Source organism: Chenopodium quinoa, unplaced genomic scaffold (assembly GCF_001683475.1).
Source record: "Chenopodium quinoa cultivar QQ74 unplaced genomic scaffold, ASM168347v1, whole genome shotgun sequence".
NCBI classification, from domain to species: Eukaryota; Viridiplantae; Streptophyta; class Magnoliopsida; order Caryophyllales; family Amaranthaceae; genus Chenopodium; species Chenopodium quinoa.
In genome coordinates, this window is record NW_018744466.1 from 3,073,985 (window position 1) to 3,095,529 (window position 21,545).

The 21,545-nt window shown below is 38.4% G+C and overlaps 2 protein-coding genes across 2 annotated transcripts; both read right to left on the bottom strand.

The window, feature by feature from the left end:
* Positions 1–4,265: 4,265 nt before the first annotated feature.
* Positions 4,266–6,149, bottom strand: LOC110697521 (xyloglucan 6-xylosyltransferase 2-like). Its single transcript, XM_021874889.1, has one exon. The coding sequence runs from the start codon at positions 5,843–5,845 to the stop codon at positions 4,496–4,498; it is 1,350 nt and encodes a 449-aa protein (XP_021730581.1). The 5' UTR covers positions 5,846–6,149; the 3' UTR covers positions 4,266–4,495.
* A 3,339-nt stretch (positions 6,150–9,488) lies between these two features.
* LOC110697550 lies at positions 9,489–10,496 on the bottom strand. The gene has a single exon (XM_021874916.1). It carries the CDS (start codon positions 10,494–10,496, stop codon positions 9,489–9,491), a length of 1,008 nt encoding a protein of 335 aa, XP_021730608.1.
* Positions 10,497–21,545: the final 11,049 nt, after the last annotated feature.

The window sequence follows — 21,545 nt, forward strand, 5'->3', positions numbered from 1 at the left end:
ATCAGCTATCTGCCTATCTGTTGATTAAGAATAATTAAATAAATAATTAAGCCAAACGCAAATAGAAATCACAAAAAATGCAAAAATTAGCCAACAACATTCATGCATACCAAGTTTCCAACTCATGATGAAAAAATCAACTCATAAACAAGCTGAAATATTCTCATAAACTCATGAAAAAATCAAATTAAATCGCATAAATAGATGATAAAAAATCAATTAAAATCGCATAATCAAAGTGATGAAAAAATAGCATAAAATAAACTCATAAACAAACAAACTTCAATCAGGATTAAAATAAGTAAATTGAAGAAATTGAAGAAACAAAACGCATAATAACATGTAAATTAAAGAAATTGAAGAAGAGAAAAAACGTATAAAAAACACAATAAAATTAAGTGAAGAGAATGAAATTAACAGGTAAATTACCTTGATAATGTTTAGATAAAGATTTAATGAGCTTCAATCAACAGTTTCAATGGAAAAGAATTGAAAACAAGAGAGAGGAGAGAGAAAGAGAATGAGTAAAGAGTGAATGAAAATGAAAGAGGAGTGAAAACGGCGTGAGGTAAGAATTTTTTTTAGGGTTTTTCATTTTGTTTCATTAGATAGTTTGGGCTTGGCCCATATTTAAAAATTAGGATGTAAAAATAGGGTAGGAAACAGGTTTAGGCGGGTTGGGTTCGGGTTGACCCGGCCTGAAACTGACCCAATTAATTAAATGGGTTTAGGCGGGTTGGTTTCAGGTTGGGATTTCCAACCTGAACCCGACCTGTTTAACTTCAGGTCGGGTTCGGGTTGACCCAATTACATAAACGGGTTGAAAATTTCTCTCAAAACCCATTCAATTCGAGTTGGGTTCGGGTCGGGTTGTCGGGTCGGGTCAGCTTTTGCCAGCCCTAGATATTATTAAGAGTCTATTGTATGTACTACTAGGAACCATAACCCTAAATGTCTATTTTATAAAGACTCATTTCCTAATCCGCCCATTATGCATTAGAAATGGTCCAACGGTCTCTATACATGAAACTAAACTCATACCCTATTTTAAATGGATCACTTTATTTTTGGGCTAAACTATACGATAGCGTACAAATACAATCATAACCGTGTAGTCCACGTACATTATTGTATTTAGGTCCATAAACTTCTTACAAATTGTAGTTTAATTGTATAATTGATTGTCCTTTATTCTGTTGCTTCTTGCTGTTTCTATAGAACTCTCTAATGACAGTTACGTATCGTGGCGTTACGGTTATCTTCCTCTTTTCTAAAAGCAATTATCTATTTTTCTTTTTGGCACTCAAAATATTTGAAAAAGTTTGATTCATTATTCTTATTCTTATTCGAGCTTAGTGTCTCCTCCTTCTATTTGGGCACTATGACTTAATATTGGGCCTAAAGGTTCTGAGTCACTTATGAATTGAACTTATATCCTTTGAATCAACGAAAATTAAAATGGGTCTAATACCAAAGAAAATGTTTTCAGAAAAGGATGTCGATCGATGAAAGAAATGCCCACTTACCATCTAATCTCATCCCTCACATCACCCGTTCACCCGAATAAACAAATTCATGAGAGTGAGGGATAGGTGGTTAGAGCTTCCCTTCCAATTTCAAGAAATTTTTGGATCAATTCTCATTACTCACCTTGTGGCTCTCTAAACACCTATAAAAACCAATAAATGAATTAATATGTAGAACTTCACTCTCATGTTCCTTTCTCACCTTTACAATCAACATAAACATCACAAACACAACCTCACAATTAACCAAACTAAAGATAGTTAACTAGTAAATACAAAAACAAGGTACTAATGTTTGCCTAAAATTGCATATAAGGTATTAAAGTTTTAAAAGTTGCAAAACAAGGTACTCAAACCTTGGTTGGAGGTCAGAAATTCGGTAGTAACCTATACCAACCGATTAACTCATTTAAAAGCCTAAAAAAAATAAAAAATTCCGAGCAGTTGACTCGAAAAAGAAAAGGCCATCATTTTCTTCTGACATTGGCACCACCATTACCCCAAACTTTCATCTAAACAAAGTAAACAACAAAATTAGACCCGATCAAACGTCAGGCCGGGCCGGATTCGGGCCGGGCTGCTGATTTTTTCTGCCCAATTTGTCGATCCGGGCCAGAATGTTGCTGCCCAAACCCGTCCCGATCAGGCCTGTTTGTCTAAAGTCATCAATTTTAATTTTTAGTGTGGGTCTGCAACTCTGCATCGTATGATGGTTAATATTGGTTTTCATCCCAATGATTTGCGTGAGTTATTAGTAGCACATTTTGTGATACCAAATGTGAACCTCACCTTTTATTAAAGCATGCAGTGACTTTGTTTTGGGATTATTTGAGAAGACTACCTTAGTGGGCTAATTTAGGCGTCCATGTGGGTACCATCTTGTTAAAATGGTATTATATGATTTGCTGTAGTGTTGAACTTTCGTACAAGCCCACTTGTCTGCATTCCCTGTCATAACCAAAATAGATTATGCTCTCCACGAAGTAGTTGTTCAAAGCAGCTCGATATGTGGGCAACCTCCTACAAACAATATATTTGAAATTCGGAGATATAAGACATGCATAGAAAGGTGTTCACCGAAATGCCCATCAGACATTTTTAGAGCTGGGTATCAGGGATGAGCAGTACATAACTACATATGAGCCTTCTGGACAACCTGAACGATAAACTAAAGCATAATACCATAGCTGGACCTAATGCAAAGTGGACTATTACAATGTACATTTACTTGAGAAGGAGAGTAAGAAGAGGGAGCTGATGGAGTGACGAGATGTTGGCGGCGTTGATGGCGGTGTTGTTATTGATGTCGGTTGTTGTTGATGGCGGTGGTGGTTAGAAAGATGGGAAAGAAGAGGGGAAAGAAGAGCAGATCTAGAAGAAAGAGGGGAACGAAGAGGAGGGGAAAAGAGAAGATGACGGCTATCAGGCTGTGTGAATGAAAGAAATGAAAGAATTAGGGCTATTTGAATTAGGGAGGGCTATCTTTTTTAGCCGAGCCGGGCCAGCATGCGGGCCAGACCTGCTGCCCAAACCCGTCCAGAAATTTTTCAGGCCTGTTTTCTCTTGCCCAAACCCGCATTTCGGGCTCAAAAAATCTGCACAAACCCGGGCAAATTCCGGGCCGGGCCGACGGGCCGTCCATGATCAGGTCTAGACAAAATTAACAATATTCAATGCATTTTCATCAAATTATCCAAAAACAATCACAATATTTCAACAATTTATTCAATCAGCACATTTCTCATATTCATAAATTCAAATTGAAAAATCACCTTTATCTAAAAAATCAAATCACTTAAACGCATATAACAACAGATCTTCAACATTATTCTCATAATCAATCAACAAAATAAAAAATCATTCAGGTTAAAAACGCCAAAAATCAAATCAATCAAACACAAAAACGACGAAATCTAATCTCATGCTGCCACGACCCCTGCCGTTATTACTCATTAGCCACTGCTACGACGCTACCCAACCTTGGTCGACGCCTTCCTTCTCGCCACAAAGCTTTTGTCGTCGGCTTTTAAACTCAGGAACACCAAGTATAAATCGTTAACCCAAACCCAAATCCAAATCCAAAAAAATCACCTCAGATAGTGAAAACACTACCAATAATACAGCCCAATTCCCATTTTGCTCACCTTAATCAACAATGGCATTTTCATCAAAATTTAGGGATTTCACTTTCCCCACCCATTTTGTCCTCTATTTTTAAATAAAACCACCGCTAAGATGAAAACGCCCCACCATTGTTGAAAATGACGACTTTGCAAGACTATGAGTTGCCGGATTGGAGAGGGCTTTAGAGGGGAAGTGTGCGGAGTAGATGTTATGGAGAGGAAGGAAGTTTTTGGTGGCAATGGTGTTTGTCTTTGGAGTTGATGGTGAGGGGGTGATGGTGGAATTGGTGGTGGTCTGGTGTTAGTATAGAGATTCAGAGTATAGTGGAAGTGGTTAACATGTGAAGGGAGAAGAGAGAAGGTGAATTAGAAAAGTTGTGAGGTTATAATTGCCACCAAACATTAATATCTTTTGTTATTATGTCAGCAATTTAATTTTCCTTTTGAAACTTGAGTACCTTAACTGCTACTTTAGACAAACATTAGTACCTTGTTTTTATATTTACTCGATAATTAAGTGTAGCATAGATTGAGGTGCACAATATTGCAGAGCAACCGAATTATATGTCCAATTTGAAAAGTAATTGTGCTAACAGAAACAATTGATTCTTAAATGATCCATGATTCTTGAAATTACTCCTTTGAATGAATATAACTTAACCAATTCTAACAGAAACAATTGGTTCTTGATTGAACCATGGTGTTACAATTATCTGAAAACTACAACAAAGAAGTAACATATACTCCATAATATCTATCAGAAACAAAAAAAAATGGGTAAAAATTCAAATAATAAAGCATTGTAGTGTCCATTATCCTCTCTGAAAGCTTCTACACCAACTACGATCAAGACGATACCTTGATAGCTTTGAATGGTGGGTGAAGCAAACCTAAATCATCTTTAACCTCGAGCGGATTACTCGTTTCGTTTCGAGTTTTAACAACCTTTCTACTAGCCAAAGACTTGTGAGAATACCCATACATTTGCAAAACCTGATTATCTCCGAAATTATATGCTCTATCCATTTGTTTCAGGCACCTCTCAACTGGGTAATCCCCGAATTTACCACAAGGTTTACACCCCACAAAGTGAGTAACCAAAGGCCATCTATGATCACCGAAACCCGGGTGATATTTCTCAATGTACTCCTCATAATTATCCACTAATATCCCCCAATAACCATGGAGGTAATAATGATTCTCTAGATAAACCTTGTCACCCCATTTCTCCTTTTGAGTTGCTAGGATATAAACCATGGCAGATTGATCGTCGGCCTCGAAAACGGGCCGACCCTTTAAAGCACTAGTCAAGACCTTCCCTGCTTCTTCCCTAATCTTACCCTTCGGACCCATTGGTGCCCAAGTATCAAGCAAATCCAATGACCATTGATTGTTTCGCAATAGAAAGCTTCCCGTGTTCAAACCGATCCAATTCTTTTCGTCGTAAACCATTTCATTCCAACCGTGCATAACCAAATTGTAATCCTTGTACCGCTCCCATGGAAGCTCAAACACCATATCAGTGAACATAGCATCACTATCCATCCACCATAAAAACTCGATTTCCGGGTGCGACAACAACAGCTTCCTAATCAATGGTAACTTGGCCCAAAACCCAGCCATCTCAGCATCCAAAAGTGCCAAATTATAGAATATCTCAATCCCATGAATTCTACAATAATCAATCTTATTCTTAATCGATTTCAACAAGTAATGATCACCCACTGGATTCTCACACGGTTTCGGCGACGAACCAGTCACCAACAACACCCGAGGCTTATTGGGTTGAACATAGTTAGGAAAATCCGGGTTATTCTTCAACCAATCTCTCCTTTGTTCATCCCAATCAGAAATCTTGGGACCCAAAGTATAAGCCTGGTTAGGATCTTTCTTCTCAGGAGGCTCATCATCAACCATAATCTTCTTAATATCAAAAGATTCGTAACTATTCGAGTTCGTGTCGGCGGCATCATTGACATCCTCCAATATACGGCGGCTGTGGGTGTGATGCCCAGCAGCCGAAAGCGAAGATTGAAGGAGATGGAAATCAGTCTCGGGTGTTCCGAAATCACCCGCGCCAAGCATTGACCGAATCATAATCAAGGTTAGGAAAAGACAGAGGATTGTTACCTTCATTTTCTGGAATGCTCTCTGGATCTGGGCAACACGCCGTTGCCCAATACACCAGCTGAGCATTTTTTAACTTAGGGTTTAATTAATCTGTTCAAAAAATTTTAGAACTAATTTTTAGATTGTTGGAAAGAAAATTGGGATTTGATTGTAAGAAATTTGATTGATTTTGGGTAGTATAATTAGATTGGATCTGAGAAAAAAAAATAAAAATAAAAACAAAAATTTGTCGGTAGGAAGAATGGAGAAGTGAAAGAGTGAGGTTTTTGATTTTATTGCAAAGAAAGATTTTATTTTTTTTTTTTTTTAGGGCGAGAAGAAAGATGTTTTGGTAGAGGTAATCACGTTGTAAATTGACAAGATGGGGATATGTGAACGTGTTTAGCTGTCTGTAGGTTGCATCGCAGCATCATGTGAGAATGTGAGATGTGCTTTCCCATTAATTATGGGTCAAATTTAATATACTTACATAATTAGCCTTCAATTTAATATACTTATTAAAATTAGCTGCAATTATTTAGGAGAAATGTGTCTTTCTGGTCGTTGCATTCCACGTTTTTAAATGGAAACTAGCTTTCATAACATTTTTATTTCGTCGTTTTTTTTTTTTTTGAAAGGCCTGTTAGAGCATTTATATTACTTTGGCAAATCCATCTCCGCTAAAGATACAACGCTATTAGGGAAGGATTCAAAGTGTATGAGCTCTGAATGATCCCCTGTAAAGTCCCTAGCAACAAGGTGAGCAACAGTGTTGCAATTACGTTTAGCGTGAGAAAAGAAACAAACATTAAAACCAGCTCTAAACAGCCTAATATCATCAAACACACTAAAGATCGGAGAGTATCCCTTCAAACCAGACGATATGGTTGAAATCACATTGAGAGAATCCGACTCAATCCATATGTTGTCAAAACCAAATCTTCTAGCAATGATCATTCCATACCTGACGCTACAGCTTCAGCAATCTCCGCAGATAGTTGGACAGTAGATCGTGTAGCAGTAAATACAATAGACCCTACCTCATTCCTGCCCACCACTCCCACAGCAGCCTTCCCAGCGTTTCCTACATGAGCATCCATATTCAACTTGAGCACACCACTTGGGGGAGGAAGCCACTCGTTATTGCTCTTAACACCCATCCTTGTACGAGGAGTAAATACACATTTCGCGTAGGTGTAGTAGTCAGCCACCCATTTGCAGAAATTCCAAGCCAGCAAAGTCGGGTTACTATGTATCCCCTCAAATAGAAACAAATTTCTGCAGCGCCAAGCAGCCCATATTAAAGCAGCTATTTGGATGATTCCTTCCCCCTGAACTTTCTGAATAATCCATTCCCATCTGTTAGCAAAGGACTCCGTAGGAGCATCTTCCCACATCTCCTTGTATTGGCTATGCTGCCATATTTCTCTAGCCATGGTACAGTCAAATAAAGCATGTATAATAGTTTCGTTATCATTATCGCAGATAGGACACTTACTGTCATTTACAATGTGTCTTTGCATTAACCGCCACTTCACCGGTAGATTACCTTTCACAGCATTCCACAGGAAATGTTTTAGCTTCGGAGGACCTTTGATGTTCCAGATTAATTGCCATAGGTTGTCTAGGTTGCCTGTATCGTTAGACTCAAGGACTCCCTTCCTGGCCAGATAATAGCATGATTTAACAGAGAAGACTCCGTCCCTCGACTGGGTCCAATAGGCTGTATCCCTTGCCTCATGGATTGGGAGAGGAAGGGATAGGACCTGGATATATAATTCCTCCCCCAGCAACTGTCGAACCTTTGTTGCATCCCACCTATTTCCATCCTCAGTCAGCAACTCACATACCTTCATCTCCTTATCAAACCCCGGAGGCCTTTGCAGACTAACTGGACGCCCATTATTGATTAAACACGTATCAGTCCAGATATTTGTGTCCCGACCATTGCCAATTTTCCATGCCAACCCATCCCTAAACAGACCCTTAGCGCCCCGTATGCTTCTCCAAATGTAGCTTGGATCATAGCCTCTGTTTGCCTTTACTACGCTTGAATTTTTAAAATAGCGGACTTTTAGAACCTTGAATAGCAGCGTGTGAGGGTTGGATTGCAGCCTCCAAATTTGTTTAGCTAGGAGCGAAAGATTGAAACTTTTCAAATCTCTAAATCTTAGACCACCTGCAGCCTTTGGGCGGAAAAGAGCATCCCACGATTGCCAGTGAAGCTTCCTCTTATCCACCGTTGTACCCCACCAGAATCTGTACAAGATGGTGTGTATTTCATCAATTAAACCATCCGGAATATGAAACAAGCTCATCATGTACGTGGGGATCGCTTGGGCTACCGCTTTAATTAAAATTTCTTTCCCTGGCCTAGACAAGAGCAACTCTTTCCACCCATTCAATTTCTTCCAGATCCTCTCTTTCAACCCTGCAAATATAGCCTTTTTTTACTTGCCAATTACAGTAGGAAGTTCGAGATATTTCTCATGTTTATCAACTTCCCTAACTCCCAATGTGCCTATAATAGTAGACCGCCTCTCGACAGGAACACATTTACTAAAAGCAATCTCCGTTTTATCTAAATTAACTTTCTGGCCAGACGCTTTTTCGTACACACTGATTATTTCAGCTATCTTAGAGCATTCCTGAGGAGTCGCCTTTGCAAACAAAATGTTGTCATCAGCAAAAAATAAATGTGAAATCCTCAGAGCCGATTTACAGATTTTAGCCACATGAATGAGATTATCTTGAGCAGCCTTAGAGAGTAAGCCTGAGAATGCATCGGCACAAAGAAGGAACAAATATGGAGAAATAGGATCGCCTTGTCTTAATCCTCTGGATGGAACTACAGAACCACATATCTCATTATTCACCTTAAAGGAGAAAGAGACACTAGATAAACATTGTAAAATACGTTTGATCCACTGTTCTGAAAAACCCAGTTTATACATCACCTTTTCCAAGAAAACCCATTCCACTCTGTCGTATGCCTTGCTCATATCCAGTTTTAAAGCAACCGACCCAGACCTGCCCTCCCCACCCCTCTTCATAGCATGAAAAATCTCGAAGGCAATCATTGCATTATCGGTAATCAAGCGGCCCGGAATGAAGGCACTCTGATTAACAAAAATAATGTCATGTAGAAAGGGCTTCAGTCTGTTAGCCAGAGTTTTAGAAATTATTTTATATAGAACATTGCAACAGCTTATCGGCCTAAATTCCTTCATGTACTTAGGGTCATTACTTTTAGGAATTAAAACAATGCAAGTCCTATTAATCTCCTTCAAATCCCAAATACCATCCCACCAGTTTTGTACATATACAATGATATCAGCACCGATTATATGCCAGAATTTTTGAAAAAATAAAGCATTCATACCATCCGTACCTGGGGCCTTATTAGGATGCATTTGAAAGAGGGCATTTGAGATCTCTTCAACCGTAGGAACTGCATCAAGGGACACATTCATTTCACTGGAAATTTAGCTTCCAAGCCATCCAACGCAGCATCCATGTTAACAGGGTTATCCGTAGTGAAAAGGGAATTAAAATAGTCTGCAATAATCCCCTAAATTGCCTCCTCATCTGAATTCCATAACCCATTATCATCATACAGCCCATCAATTCGATTTTTCCTTTTTCGTTGATTCGCCTTATGATGGAAGTAAGCTGTATTTTTGTCCCCGTCTTTCATTTCATTAGCTCTCGCCCTTGCAAACCAATATGACTACTCCATTCTCCTGAGTTCATGAATTTCCCCAGCTAACGTCTCACACCTCTTCAGCATTCTCGCATCAACCCGCCCTTCTTGCACATCCTTCAAGTCCTTCTCCTTATCTCTTATCTTCTTTTTTATATCACCGAAGGCCTTCCTAGCCCACCTACTTAGACTATCAGCATACCCAGCTATACTGTCATGAGGAGCTACCCCAATTTTATCAGTCCACGCCTCCTTTACCACCTTACTACATTCCTCCTTAGAAAGCCATAAGGCTTCAAACCGAAATAGTTTCACAGTTTTCCCTCTGTCAAAGTAATTTATGGTGTCAAGCATGATGGGTGAGTGATCCGAAGCTACTCTAACTAAGTGTCGCACACTGAACTGGGGAAATTTCACACACCATTCATTGTCCCCCAAAAACCTATCCAGCCTTTCCCTAACCAAGGTTTCAATACTCCTTCCCCTTTGCCAAGTAAATACACTGCCCTTGTATCCTAGATCATGCAGCCCGCAATCAGAAATCGCACTTCTAAAAGCTTCCATAGCACATTCCCTCCTAGCTGGACCCCCATCCTTCTCTGTTTGATAGAGGATTTCATTGAAATCACCATACATAATATAAGGAATTGTGCAATTTTTCTTCAGAGTTCTCATCAAATCCCATGTCTTACATTTATTTTCCACTTCCGGCCATCCATAAATACCCATCGCCCTCCACAGCGCCACACCATTGCTATTGCATACATTAGCTTCAATGTGGTGCTCGGATTTAGACACCAATTCCACACTGCATTCTCTCCACCAAAGGCAAAGTCCCCCCGTTCTCTCATTACTATCCACATAAACACCATTGCCGAACCCACATCGTTTTTGCAACTTAATCAAGCAACTGCTATTTGACTTCGTCTCCATCAAAAAGACGATATTTGGCCTCTCCTTCCAGCAAAGGTCACGGAGAGCTAGTTCCGTTTTCGGGTTGCCAATCTCGAAGACGTTCCAACTTAAAAGTTTCATGGCTGTTCGAGGGGTTGGGATACTCCAACACCCTCTACTTGGATAGACTTGTCCCCATTAAAAGTACTCTGTACTATTCTTCTCTTCACACCACCTATGCTCTCCTCATTATTGTGATCCTCAAGATTCATTTCCTTATGTCTCCTTTTTCCACACTGCTCAACGACTCCCATATTGTCAGCACGTCCCTCTACACCATCATACCCTTCCTTCATTCTGTCTAAACGACTCCACCCTCTCTTACCAACATTCAAGTTTTTGCTCTACTTCACCTCTGTTTCACTATGAGTTGCCATACCACTTACCATGTTGTTTTCCCCCATGATCTTGACACCATTATTCAGCTCCCTCACCCTCCTAGGAATATCATCCCTTGTTACTTCATATTGCAATTCGGAACTCGCTTTCGTACTCTGGGTCACAGGGTCAATCCCCTTATCTCTCGAATGGTTCCCTTCCCTAGGCACCTCTTTCTCCACACTGGAGAGCTCTATAGGGCGAAGAACATATTTGTTACTGTTTACGTCTAAGACCTCTCCCAGTTGAGCTTTTCTCATCACCGTCTCCATGGTGCCCATGCAATGCATTTCATCACCCACCTTAACCTCTCCACCTTGCATTGGTTTAGGTGTAAACACAAGCTTCTTCTTAGCCGCTTTTAGTTGATTCACCTCTTCTATCTTTTTATTTTGCCCACGTCTCGGGGATGCTTTTCAACCATTGCCCCCATTGCCTCTCCCCTCCATCCTCCTCATCATCACTTAGTATACAATCCTTTTCTTGGTGGCCTATAACCCCACACCGGAAGCAAAACAACGGAAGTCGTTCGTATTTCAATTGAACCATTGTAATCGCCCCTCTTTTGCTCCTTATTCTCTGAATTCTCTTTTATTTCGTCGTTTAAATCTTCTCAATATTGCAAGATCAATGATAACATTACATAATAATCCGTACCTCTGTCTCTAAAATAATTGATATAGTCAAACTTGACACACATGCTAATTTATGTATACATTTGATCTTATATATATAATAATTAAATACTACCTCCATTTTTTTTTGACATGTTTTGACTTTAGCATTATTCACTTACTCTCCTTTGACCCTGTTTTGTGCTTTATACGTAATAAAAAATATAGTCATGTGGGATCTTGTTAGATTCGCCACAATATATATTTTAAAAATATCAACTATTTATAATTTTTGTTTATCGGTAATTAAAGATATTAATGATTGAAGTTGTGCATTGGTAAACGTGACTAAAGAAACGTGTCAACTAAAAAGAAACGGAGGGAGTATTACATGATAAAATTTGTTTTAATCACATTTAAAAAAAAATATAGTCAAAGTTAACATTGATTAGTAAATAAAGTCAAACGTGTCAGTTTTTCTAAACTTTCTCCATCCCTAATTGTTTACCTCGTTGTATAGTTTGTGCTAAAACGTAAAAATTTGACAAAAATTCTCAGTAATCTATGCAATAATGTTACGAGTGCATTGAACTTAGCGGCGAAAAGGTCAAAGAGATGACACGTGTCATGAGGTAAAACTAGGTTTGACCATCGTCAATCATTGTGTTTTTGTTTTTCTAGAATAAATCGCTAAGAATGCATGGCTCGAGAGAAATGTAGAAAGGTGTGTCCACTCCAAGCTACAAGGCAGTTTTTGAGCAACATGATTGGACCAACTGATCCTTCTTTGGAGCACCCACTAATTTCGAGCATCAATCTTCATCGATTTTAGCTATTTAATCTTGGTCATTCATTTCTAATCTAAGGGCTATATGCTTTTAGGGCTATGCTAGCCACCTATATAAAGGGGATTAATGGATATAAGAACAATCATTTGCCTATTTTTGAATCTTGAAAGAGAATTTCATGTCTCCTTTATAATTTGGATGATTGTTGCAAACCTTTAAGATTTTTTTCCAATCTTGCTAAAACTTTGTGGTAGGTTTACAGTGAAACTAACCCTAATTACATTAAACTTTGTGATTATTAGTGTAGTAAGAATCTAATTTTATTGCTTATCTCCTCATAGTTGCACAATTTTATATAAAGATTGTTTCATGGGGTTTGTATAAATTATTGAAATAATCAATTCTTGTGATCATTAAATTTACATCAGTTTGGTATCAAGATCCTAGAAAAACCTTATACTTATACTTCATATCTCTCTCTCTCAGCTCCAAAATTCAAACTTTCCCCCTTCTACATCAAACTACAAATTTCTAGCCTCTATATATTGAATCATATATATGTATAATTATGAAGACCTTCATGAAGATTCTAGGCGGGAAGATTTAAAAGAAAAGAAGGATAGAGTAGAAGAAGCATAGGAAAGAAATGGGATCATGGGAAATAAAGCCTAGAAGAAGGAGAAATCCTAGTGTTAAGTTTTCCAATGAAGATGATAACCACTTTCCTCATCGGAGAAGAAAATCCAAGGTTCCGACACCATAAAGACAATCATAACCGAGGATTCAAGTTGGAATCTAACACTTCGACTTTGAATGTAATCTTAACCCTAATGAATTTCTTGATTAGTTAGTAAGGAAAACACATGCGTAGGGCCATTCTACTTGGAGAATATTTTCAAGATGCTTACCTTAATCTCTAAATGCACCTAATAAAGAAGAGAACATACTGAATTGATTGAGAAATACCCTAGGGATTGAGTTTGAGAAGCATTTATGTTAAGTGGAAGCACCAAAACATTAGATTGCTAGATAAATTAGTGGACTTGAGAGGAATCTAACAAAAAGGTTGATATGCATGCTCATGGTAGCTTTGACCATGTGATACAAAAAGCCTTTTAAATTGAGAAGAAGGCCACGTACTACTCTAGTGGGTATGTTAAGGGTAGCTTCAACAACCCATTTGTTTTGAAGAATGAACCATCCAAGGTTATTTCTAAGGATGACAAAGGCAAGGCCACGGCCAAAATTCCTTCATCCAGCATAGACCTGGCAATCCTCACCCTGACCCGACGACCCGACCCGAATGATCCAACCCATGAATTGAAATTGACCCGAAACTCGAAATTAAACCGACCCAACTCATACCCGACCTTGACCCGAAACCCGAATCAACCCGAGCCTAATTGACCCGACTCGAAATTGACCCGATACCCAAAGTGACCCGACTTGAATTTAACTTGAATTTATTGACCCAAACAGACCTGAAATCCGAAGTAACCCGAAGTAAAATTACCTTATATTAAAAATGACCAGTTACAATTTAAGCCAAATACTTGACCCGAACAGAACCAAATAGAAATAACCGCAATTAATAAACTGACTCGGTTTTTTTAACCAATAACTATTTACTCCCTCCGTCCCTTATGACCAATTTTAAGTTCTAAAATGATAGTCCCATTTGCTTTTTTCATGTACCATTAATATTAATTTTTTTTTTACCGAAATTCCCTCCAATTTGCAACAATATTTGTGCAAATTTAACTTTTCCATATACTTTTATTACTTTCTCTCTCTACATTTTTGCATACCCAATGTAAATTTACCTTTCCAATGTACTTTTATACTTCTTATTTATGTTTATTAATTCCCGTGAAAATTGCCCATAAGGGACTATCATTAAGGGACGGAGGGAGTACTAAAATACACACCAACAATGACACGTGTCATCTCCTGGCGTGTCTTTAGTTTTCTTTTTCTTTTTTTTTTTTTTGAAAAAAATTTCTGTTTAGGAAACAAATATCTTACTTGTATGAATTAATACTCTACGGATACTTCAATAATACTTGCTAAGAACAACACATGTTAATTATTCTTTTTGTGATTTTTTCTTACCATTTTTGTTGTTCTTCAGCATTCAATTAATACGAATATAATATACAAAAGTCTGATTCAAAAAAAAATTAATATGGTGTTATTTTAAAACAAAGATATTGAGAATTACCATGGATGTCACGGGACCTAACCTAGTTTATTTGTAATGTGTAACAGTGCAAGTAATTTTTATATATATTTTGAATATTACTTTTCTCGATGTTACAATAATCTTGTAATGAAGATGACAACAATAACATAACAATGATATTAACACTAAAAACTATATTTTCTATAAAAGCAATAATAATCATTTCGTATAAAAAAAAATCTACTAATAAAGCTTGACTCAAAGTATCGACCAGAACTGGCCTGACCCGATTTTGACCCGACCTGATCTTGACCCGATAATTGACATGACCCAAACTGACCCGTCCCGAATTGACCCGACCTTAAACGACCCGACCCAAACTTGACCCGACCCAAATGCGACTCAAAGTGTTGACTTGAAACCTGAAATGACCCGATATGACCCAAACCCGACTCGAATATCTGTTGACCCGACCCAAAATGACCCGACCCATACTCGACCCAATGACCCATTTTTCAGGTCTAATCCAGCAAGGATGATCATGGTAAGAATAAAAAACATGTTATACAAGTATCAATGGTACGAACATTTTTCTAATGAGTGTTTGAAAAAAATTAGAGCTATGAGTGGATGATGATGAATGCTTGATTTATAAAGAAGAGTGTTATATGTGTGCCTCGAATGCTCCATATTGATATATGTTTGGTATTATGGTGTTTGGATCTTAAAGAAAAGAATCAAGGCAAAGGGCTGACTTTAAATGGTCATATCTCAAGATCTAAAAATGATATTGAAATGATTCAAGTTAAGGGTAATATCTCTTTTCAAGAACTTTCCAACGACTGGTCATAAGCTTGATTTAGATAATATCGAGTAAGTTATGGCCGTTTTACGAAGAGCTGTATGCACACTAAGGGAGTTCGGCCGAACTAATGAAAAGTTCGACCGAACCGTAGCATGGTTCAACCGAACCTGAGGTAGGTTCGAAGAACTTAAGAAGGAAAATTTATGAAGGCTACTAACATTGGAGTTCGATCGAACTCACAAGGAGTTTGCCCAAACTTATGAAAAGTTCGTCCGAACCAAGGGTAGGTTCGCCCGAACCTACTTAGTTTCCGGATTTTCCCTTTTCGTGATGAGCTCTAATCTTGGGCGTTGGATTGTCCTTATTTCCAAGCTCTATAAATACACTTTTTATAGGTTTTTAAGAGCATGAGAGAGAAACACAACTGAAACATAGATCTAAAATTAGCTCACCAAGAACACCATCTTTCTCCATTGTAGTTCTTCCTCCATTGAAGAGTAATACAAGCTCCAATCACTCCAAAAGTGGATGTAGCTCATTTAGAGTGAACCACTATAAATCTTGTGTGTTTTATTTTGTTTGTTTTAATTGTTTTCTCATTTAGTTTTGCATTGTTCCTCAATCAAATTCAAAATCCCAAAAGGTCCTATTTCATAACAATTGGTATCAGAGCTTATATTGGTTTTGGGGTTATTTGTTTGATTACTTGTTTTGAGTATTGAGTACTCATGTCAACAATGAAGCTAGAAATTGAGAAATTTGATAGGTCAATTAACTTTGGCCTATGGATATTAAAGATGAAAGCCATTTTGATACAAAATGGTGTGCACAAGGCCCTTGATGGGAAAGAAGAGAATCCGTTAACCATGACGGAAGAGAAGTGGGAAGAGATTGACTTGAAAGCTTTGTCGGCTATACAACTTTGCCTTTCGAACGAAGTATTGAAGGAAGTTGCCAATGAAAATACCGCAGAGGATCTATGGACGAAGTTGGAGTCTCTTTACATGGCAAAGAGTGTCACCAATCGTCTACTACTCAAGAGTAGACTCTACGATCTCCGCCTTGAGGAAGGTAATTCACTTAAGTCTCATTTAGATGAATTTTTCTCAATTGTCATGGATCTTCAAATTATTGATGTGACCTTGGATGATGAAGATCTTGCAATTTACTTGTTATGTTCATTACCACCTTCTTACAAGCATTTTCGTGAAACTATCTTATATGGTAGAGATGACTTGAGTATAGATGATGTTAGAGATTCTTTAACCCAAAGGGACTTAATTGATCATCAATTAATTTCTAAATCATCTAATAACTCCAATGATGGTTTGTTTGTGAGAGGTAGAAACTTTGAGAAGGGTTCTACTAGTAATGGTAATGGGAATAAGAACAAGGGTCGGTCTAAGTCAAAGAAACCGAATCCTAACCGTAACAAGACTTGTAATTATTGTCGCATTAAGGGCCACATTAAAACGGAGTGTTGGAAGTGGCAAAAGAAACAATTGAGAAAATGGTGATGCTAAGAACACAAAGGGAAAAGACCCGCAAACTACCGTCGAGGCTAGTTATGTTGACACCGATAGTGATAGTGGTGCATTGGTTGCCACTCATGGGAAATTCAAGGGAAAGGATGAATGGATTTTAGATTCGGGTTGCTCTTTTCATATGACCCCCAACAAGGATCTTTTTAGCTCCTATGAGGAGTATAATGGAGGTAATATCACCACGGGAAACAATGCTACTTGCAAAGTGATTGGAATTGGACGGTCGCCATCAAAATGTTTGATGGTGTTGTGAGAACCTTAACTAAAGTTCGTCATGTTTCGGAGATTAAGAAGAATTTGATATCTCTTGGCACCCTTGACACTAATGGGTGCAAGTACATAGCGGAAGGTGGAGTTTTGAAGGTTGTGAAAGGTGCTCTTGTGTTGATGAAAGGTTCAAAAGTGGGTAGCTTGTATACATTGCAAGGATCCACCATTGTTGGCTCGGCAAATGTTTCCACGGGTACTATGAGTGATAGTGAAACCAAGTTATGGCATTCGAGACTTGGACATATGGGGGAACATTGTATGTCGGAGCTTTGTGAGAAAGGTCGTTTTGGAAGCTTAAAGCTTGGGAACCTTGGTTTTTGTGAGCATTGTGTGTATGGTAAACATAAGCGGGTTAGCTTCAAACCCGCAATTCACAACACCAAAGGGATTCTTGACTACATCCATTCAAATTTGTGGGGTCCTTCTAAAGTCCTTTCTATTGGTGGTTGTAATTATTTGCTCACTATGGTTGATGATTTTTCTAGGAAAGTTTGGTCGTTCTTCATCAAGCATAAAGATAATGTCTTTGATGTTTCCCTTGATTAGAAGACCATGATTGAGAAGAAGACCGAGAAAAGAGTCAAGACCTTCAGGACCGATAATGGTCTAGAGTTTGTTGAAAATGAAATTTACAAAGTACCGTTCCAAGAATGGCATTGTGTGGCATCGAACTTGTGTGGGTAGACCTCAACAAAATGGGGTTGCGGAGAGAATGAATAGAACTCTCCTAGAGAGAGCAAGGTGTATGCTCACACAAGAAAACATGGGGAAATCTTTTTGGGCGGAAGCCGTATCAACGACTTGTTACTTGGTGAATCGCTCTCCTCACTCTGCCCTTAACTTCAAGTCACCATAAGAGGTATGGTACGGAAAACTAGTTGATTATTCTACTTTGAAAGTATTTGGTTAACCGGCTTACATTCATGTAAATTATGGTAAACTTGAACCTAGAGCTAAAAAATGTATTTTTGTAGGCTATGGTTTAGGTGTTAAGGGTTATAGAGTATGGTGTACCCAATCTAGAAGAGTTATAACTTCTAGAGATGTTGTTTTTGATGAAAAATGTTTGATTACTCTGGAAAAGGATATTTCTATATGTAATGATCATGTAGGTATATACCATGATACCGAGGAGGAGGTGGAGCTTGATGAGAATTCACATCATGAAGATGGCCCCTCTCCAAGGAGACTTCGTGAAGCAACACCACAAGCCAAAAAGAAGTCCATTGCCGAAGAGAGAGCAAAAAGACCAATCAAGCCTCCAAGTAGATACATTGAGGAGTGTGATTATGTCCAATATGCTCTCAACGTTGCAAGACAAGTTGAGACCAATAATGATGATCCATGCCCCTTTAAAGAAGCAATGTCTCAGCTTGATGTCGGCAAGTGGTTGATAGCCATGAAGCAAAAGATGGATTCTTTGAGCAAGAACAATCACCAAAAGGCAAGATAATTATTGGGTGCAAGTGGGTGTATAAGAAGAAAGAAGGTACACCGGAATCTGACGGCCCTATCTATAAGGCAAGAGTAGTTGCAAAGGGTTTCACACAAATTGAAGGCATTGACTTTCCTGAAGTTTTCTCACCGGTTGTGAAACACTCATCCATAAGGGTGTTTCTTGCTTTGGTAGCTATTGAAGACTTGGAGCTACACCAACTTGATGTGAAGACCACATTTCTCCATGGTGAATTGGAGGAAGAGTTTGAGGTAGTTGGGAAGGAAGATCATGTATGTCGTCTTATGAAGTCCTTGTATGGTTTGAAACAATCTCCAAGGCAATGGTACAAGCGATTTGATTCATTCATGTTGGCACATGAGTTCACAAGGAGTTCATTTGATAGTTGTGTTTACTTCAAAGAACTTGAAGGTGGTTCCTTTATCTACTTACTCTTATATGTAGATGATACGTTGGTGGCTTGCAAGAATATGATTGAGGTTACAACTTGAAAAGGTTGTTGAGTAGTGACTTTGATATGAAAGATCTTGGTGAAGCCAAGAAGATTCTTGGTATGGAGATCATCCGTGATAAGAGTGCGGGTGTGTTGTATCGAGTCAAAGAAGATACATAGAGAAGGTGCTTGAGCGCTTCTCCATGATGCATGCAAAACCCGTGTCCACTCCATTGGGCTCTCATTATAAGCTCTCAAAAGAGCTTTAATTTTTTCTCAATCCAAAGAAGAAGAGAAAGATATGGCTCACATTCCTTACACTAGTGCGGTTGGAAGTGTGATGTATGCCATGGTATGTTCAAGACCGGATATAGCCCATGCAGTGAGTTGGTATATGTCAAGACCGGGAAAGGTCCATTGGGAAGTCATGAAGTGGTTGTTGAGGTACTTGAAAGGAACCTCAAACGTTTGCCTTGAGTTTGGAAGAGATGCAAACGGACTTGTTGACTATTGTGATTCGGATTATGGAGGAGACTTGGATGATCGAAAATCTACATCCGGTTATGTTTTTACTTTGGGAGGTACGGCCGTGAGTTGATAATCTTTGTTACAAGATGTTGTAGCTCTTTCAACTACGGAAGCCGAGTTCATGGCCATTACTGAGGCATTCAAGGAAGCAAAGTGGCTCAAGGGTCTAGTGGGTGAGTTTAGTTCATATTCAAGCTTGGGGTCCGTGTTTGGTAATAGCCAAAGTGCAATTCACTTGGCCAAGAACCAAAACACATTCTACAAAAGAACCAAACACATTGATGTTACGTACAACTTCATTCGAGATGTGATTGCAAAGAAAGAGTTACTCTTGAAGAAGATTGGTATCGAGGAGAATCCGCGTACATGTTAACAAAATCTTTGCCTACTACTAAGTTTACTTTGTGCGTGGACTTAGTTGGTCTCTCTTTATGTTCGATGTAAGCCCTTAAAGGGCTTGTTTGGGGATAGAGATTCATTGTTGATGATTACTACTTAAGAGGAAGTGTGGAGGATTACGAGTCAAGGTGGAGAATTGTTATATGTGTGCCTCCAATTCTCCATGTTGATATATGTTTGGTATTATGGTGTTTAGAGCTTTAAGCAAAGAAGCAAGGCAAATGGCTGACTTCAAATGGTCATATCTCAAGATCTATAAACGATATTGAGATGATTCAAGTTGGAGGTGATAGCTCTTTTAAAGAGCTTTCCAACGACTAGTCATAAGCTTGATTTGGACAAGAATCGAAGAAGTTATGGCCGTTTTAAGAATAACTATCTGCACACCGAGGGAGTTTGGCCGAACTAATGAAAAGTTCGACCGAACATTAACATGGTTCGGCCGAACCTGAGGTAGGTTCGACTAAACTCAAGAAGAAAAACTTTTGAAGGCTACTGACATTGGAGTTCGACCGAACTCACAAGGAGTTCGCCCAAACTTATGAAAATTTCGTCTGAACCAAGGGTAGTTTCGCCCGAACCTACCTAGTTTTTGGGTTTTCCCTTTTCACGATGAGCTCTAATCTTGGCCGTTGGATTGTCCTTATTTCCAAGCACTATAAATACACTTTGTATAGGATTTTAAGAGCATGAGAGAGAAACACAAGTGAGACATAGATCTAAAATTAGCTCACAAGAACACCATCTTTCTCCATTGTAGTTCTTCCTCCATTGAAGAGTAATACAAGCTCCAATCTCCCCAAAAGTGGATGTAGCTCATTTAGAGTGAACCACTATAAATCTTGTGTGTTTTATTTTGTTCATTTTAATTGCTTTCTCATTTAGTTTTGCATTGTTCCTCAATCAAATTCAAAATCCCAAAAGATCCTATTTCATAACAATGAGAGGATGGAGTTTGAGAACCATACCCTATTGATGATGTTGTGGAACAGGCCAATGAGGGCCAAATTCTTATTGTTTAAAGGGCACTTCATTCCTTCACTTTGTCGCAAGAGGTAAGAGAACAAATTTTCCAAACTCAACCTTAGCGCTCTTGTTTGGATGTTTGTTTGACAATTATTTTTTATCATTTATTTAAAGAATATGTATGGAAGTTATTAATAGCATATCAACATATTAACTTTTATTATTAGTAAATGATAAATAGATGAAGTGAATCGTGAGTGTTGTCTTTAATAGGTTATGTGAATTATAGTGACGATATTTCATGGATCCTAGCAAAGTGGAGACATTTTAATCTTGGCATGTTCCTACTCTCCTCAATCAAGTTTGAAATTTTCATGATTTGGGTACGTTTTATTGGAAATTGGGAAGAATCTTGACTCCAGTCACCGAATACACGAAAAAGGGGACTTTTGACAGGATTGCATCATCTCCAAGGATATTTGAAACCCTAGCCTAAAGAAAAAATGATGTGAAGTAGTAGAATCTTGGCTCTCCCCAACTCAATCAACCGTTTGAAGTAGTAGAATATGATGCAAGAGGAGTTGGAGTTGAGGCGTTGTTTGTTCAAAGATGAAGACCAATCGCTTATTTTAGTGTGAAGCTTGACATGGCTAGGACAAGGTGCAACACTTATAACATAGACTTTGATTATTAGTGAGAGCTCTTGATCATTGCCTTCATTACTTAAACCATGACCCTTTGTATTTCATTCTAATAATAAATCACTC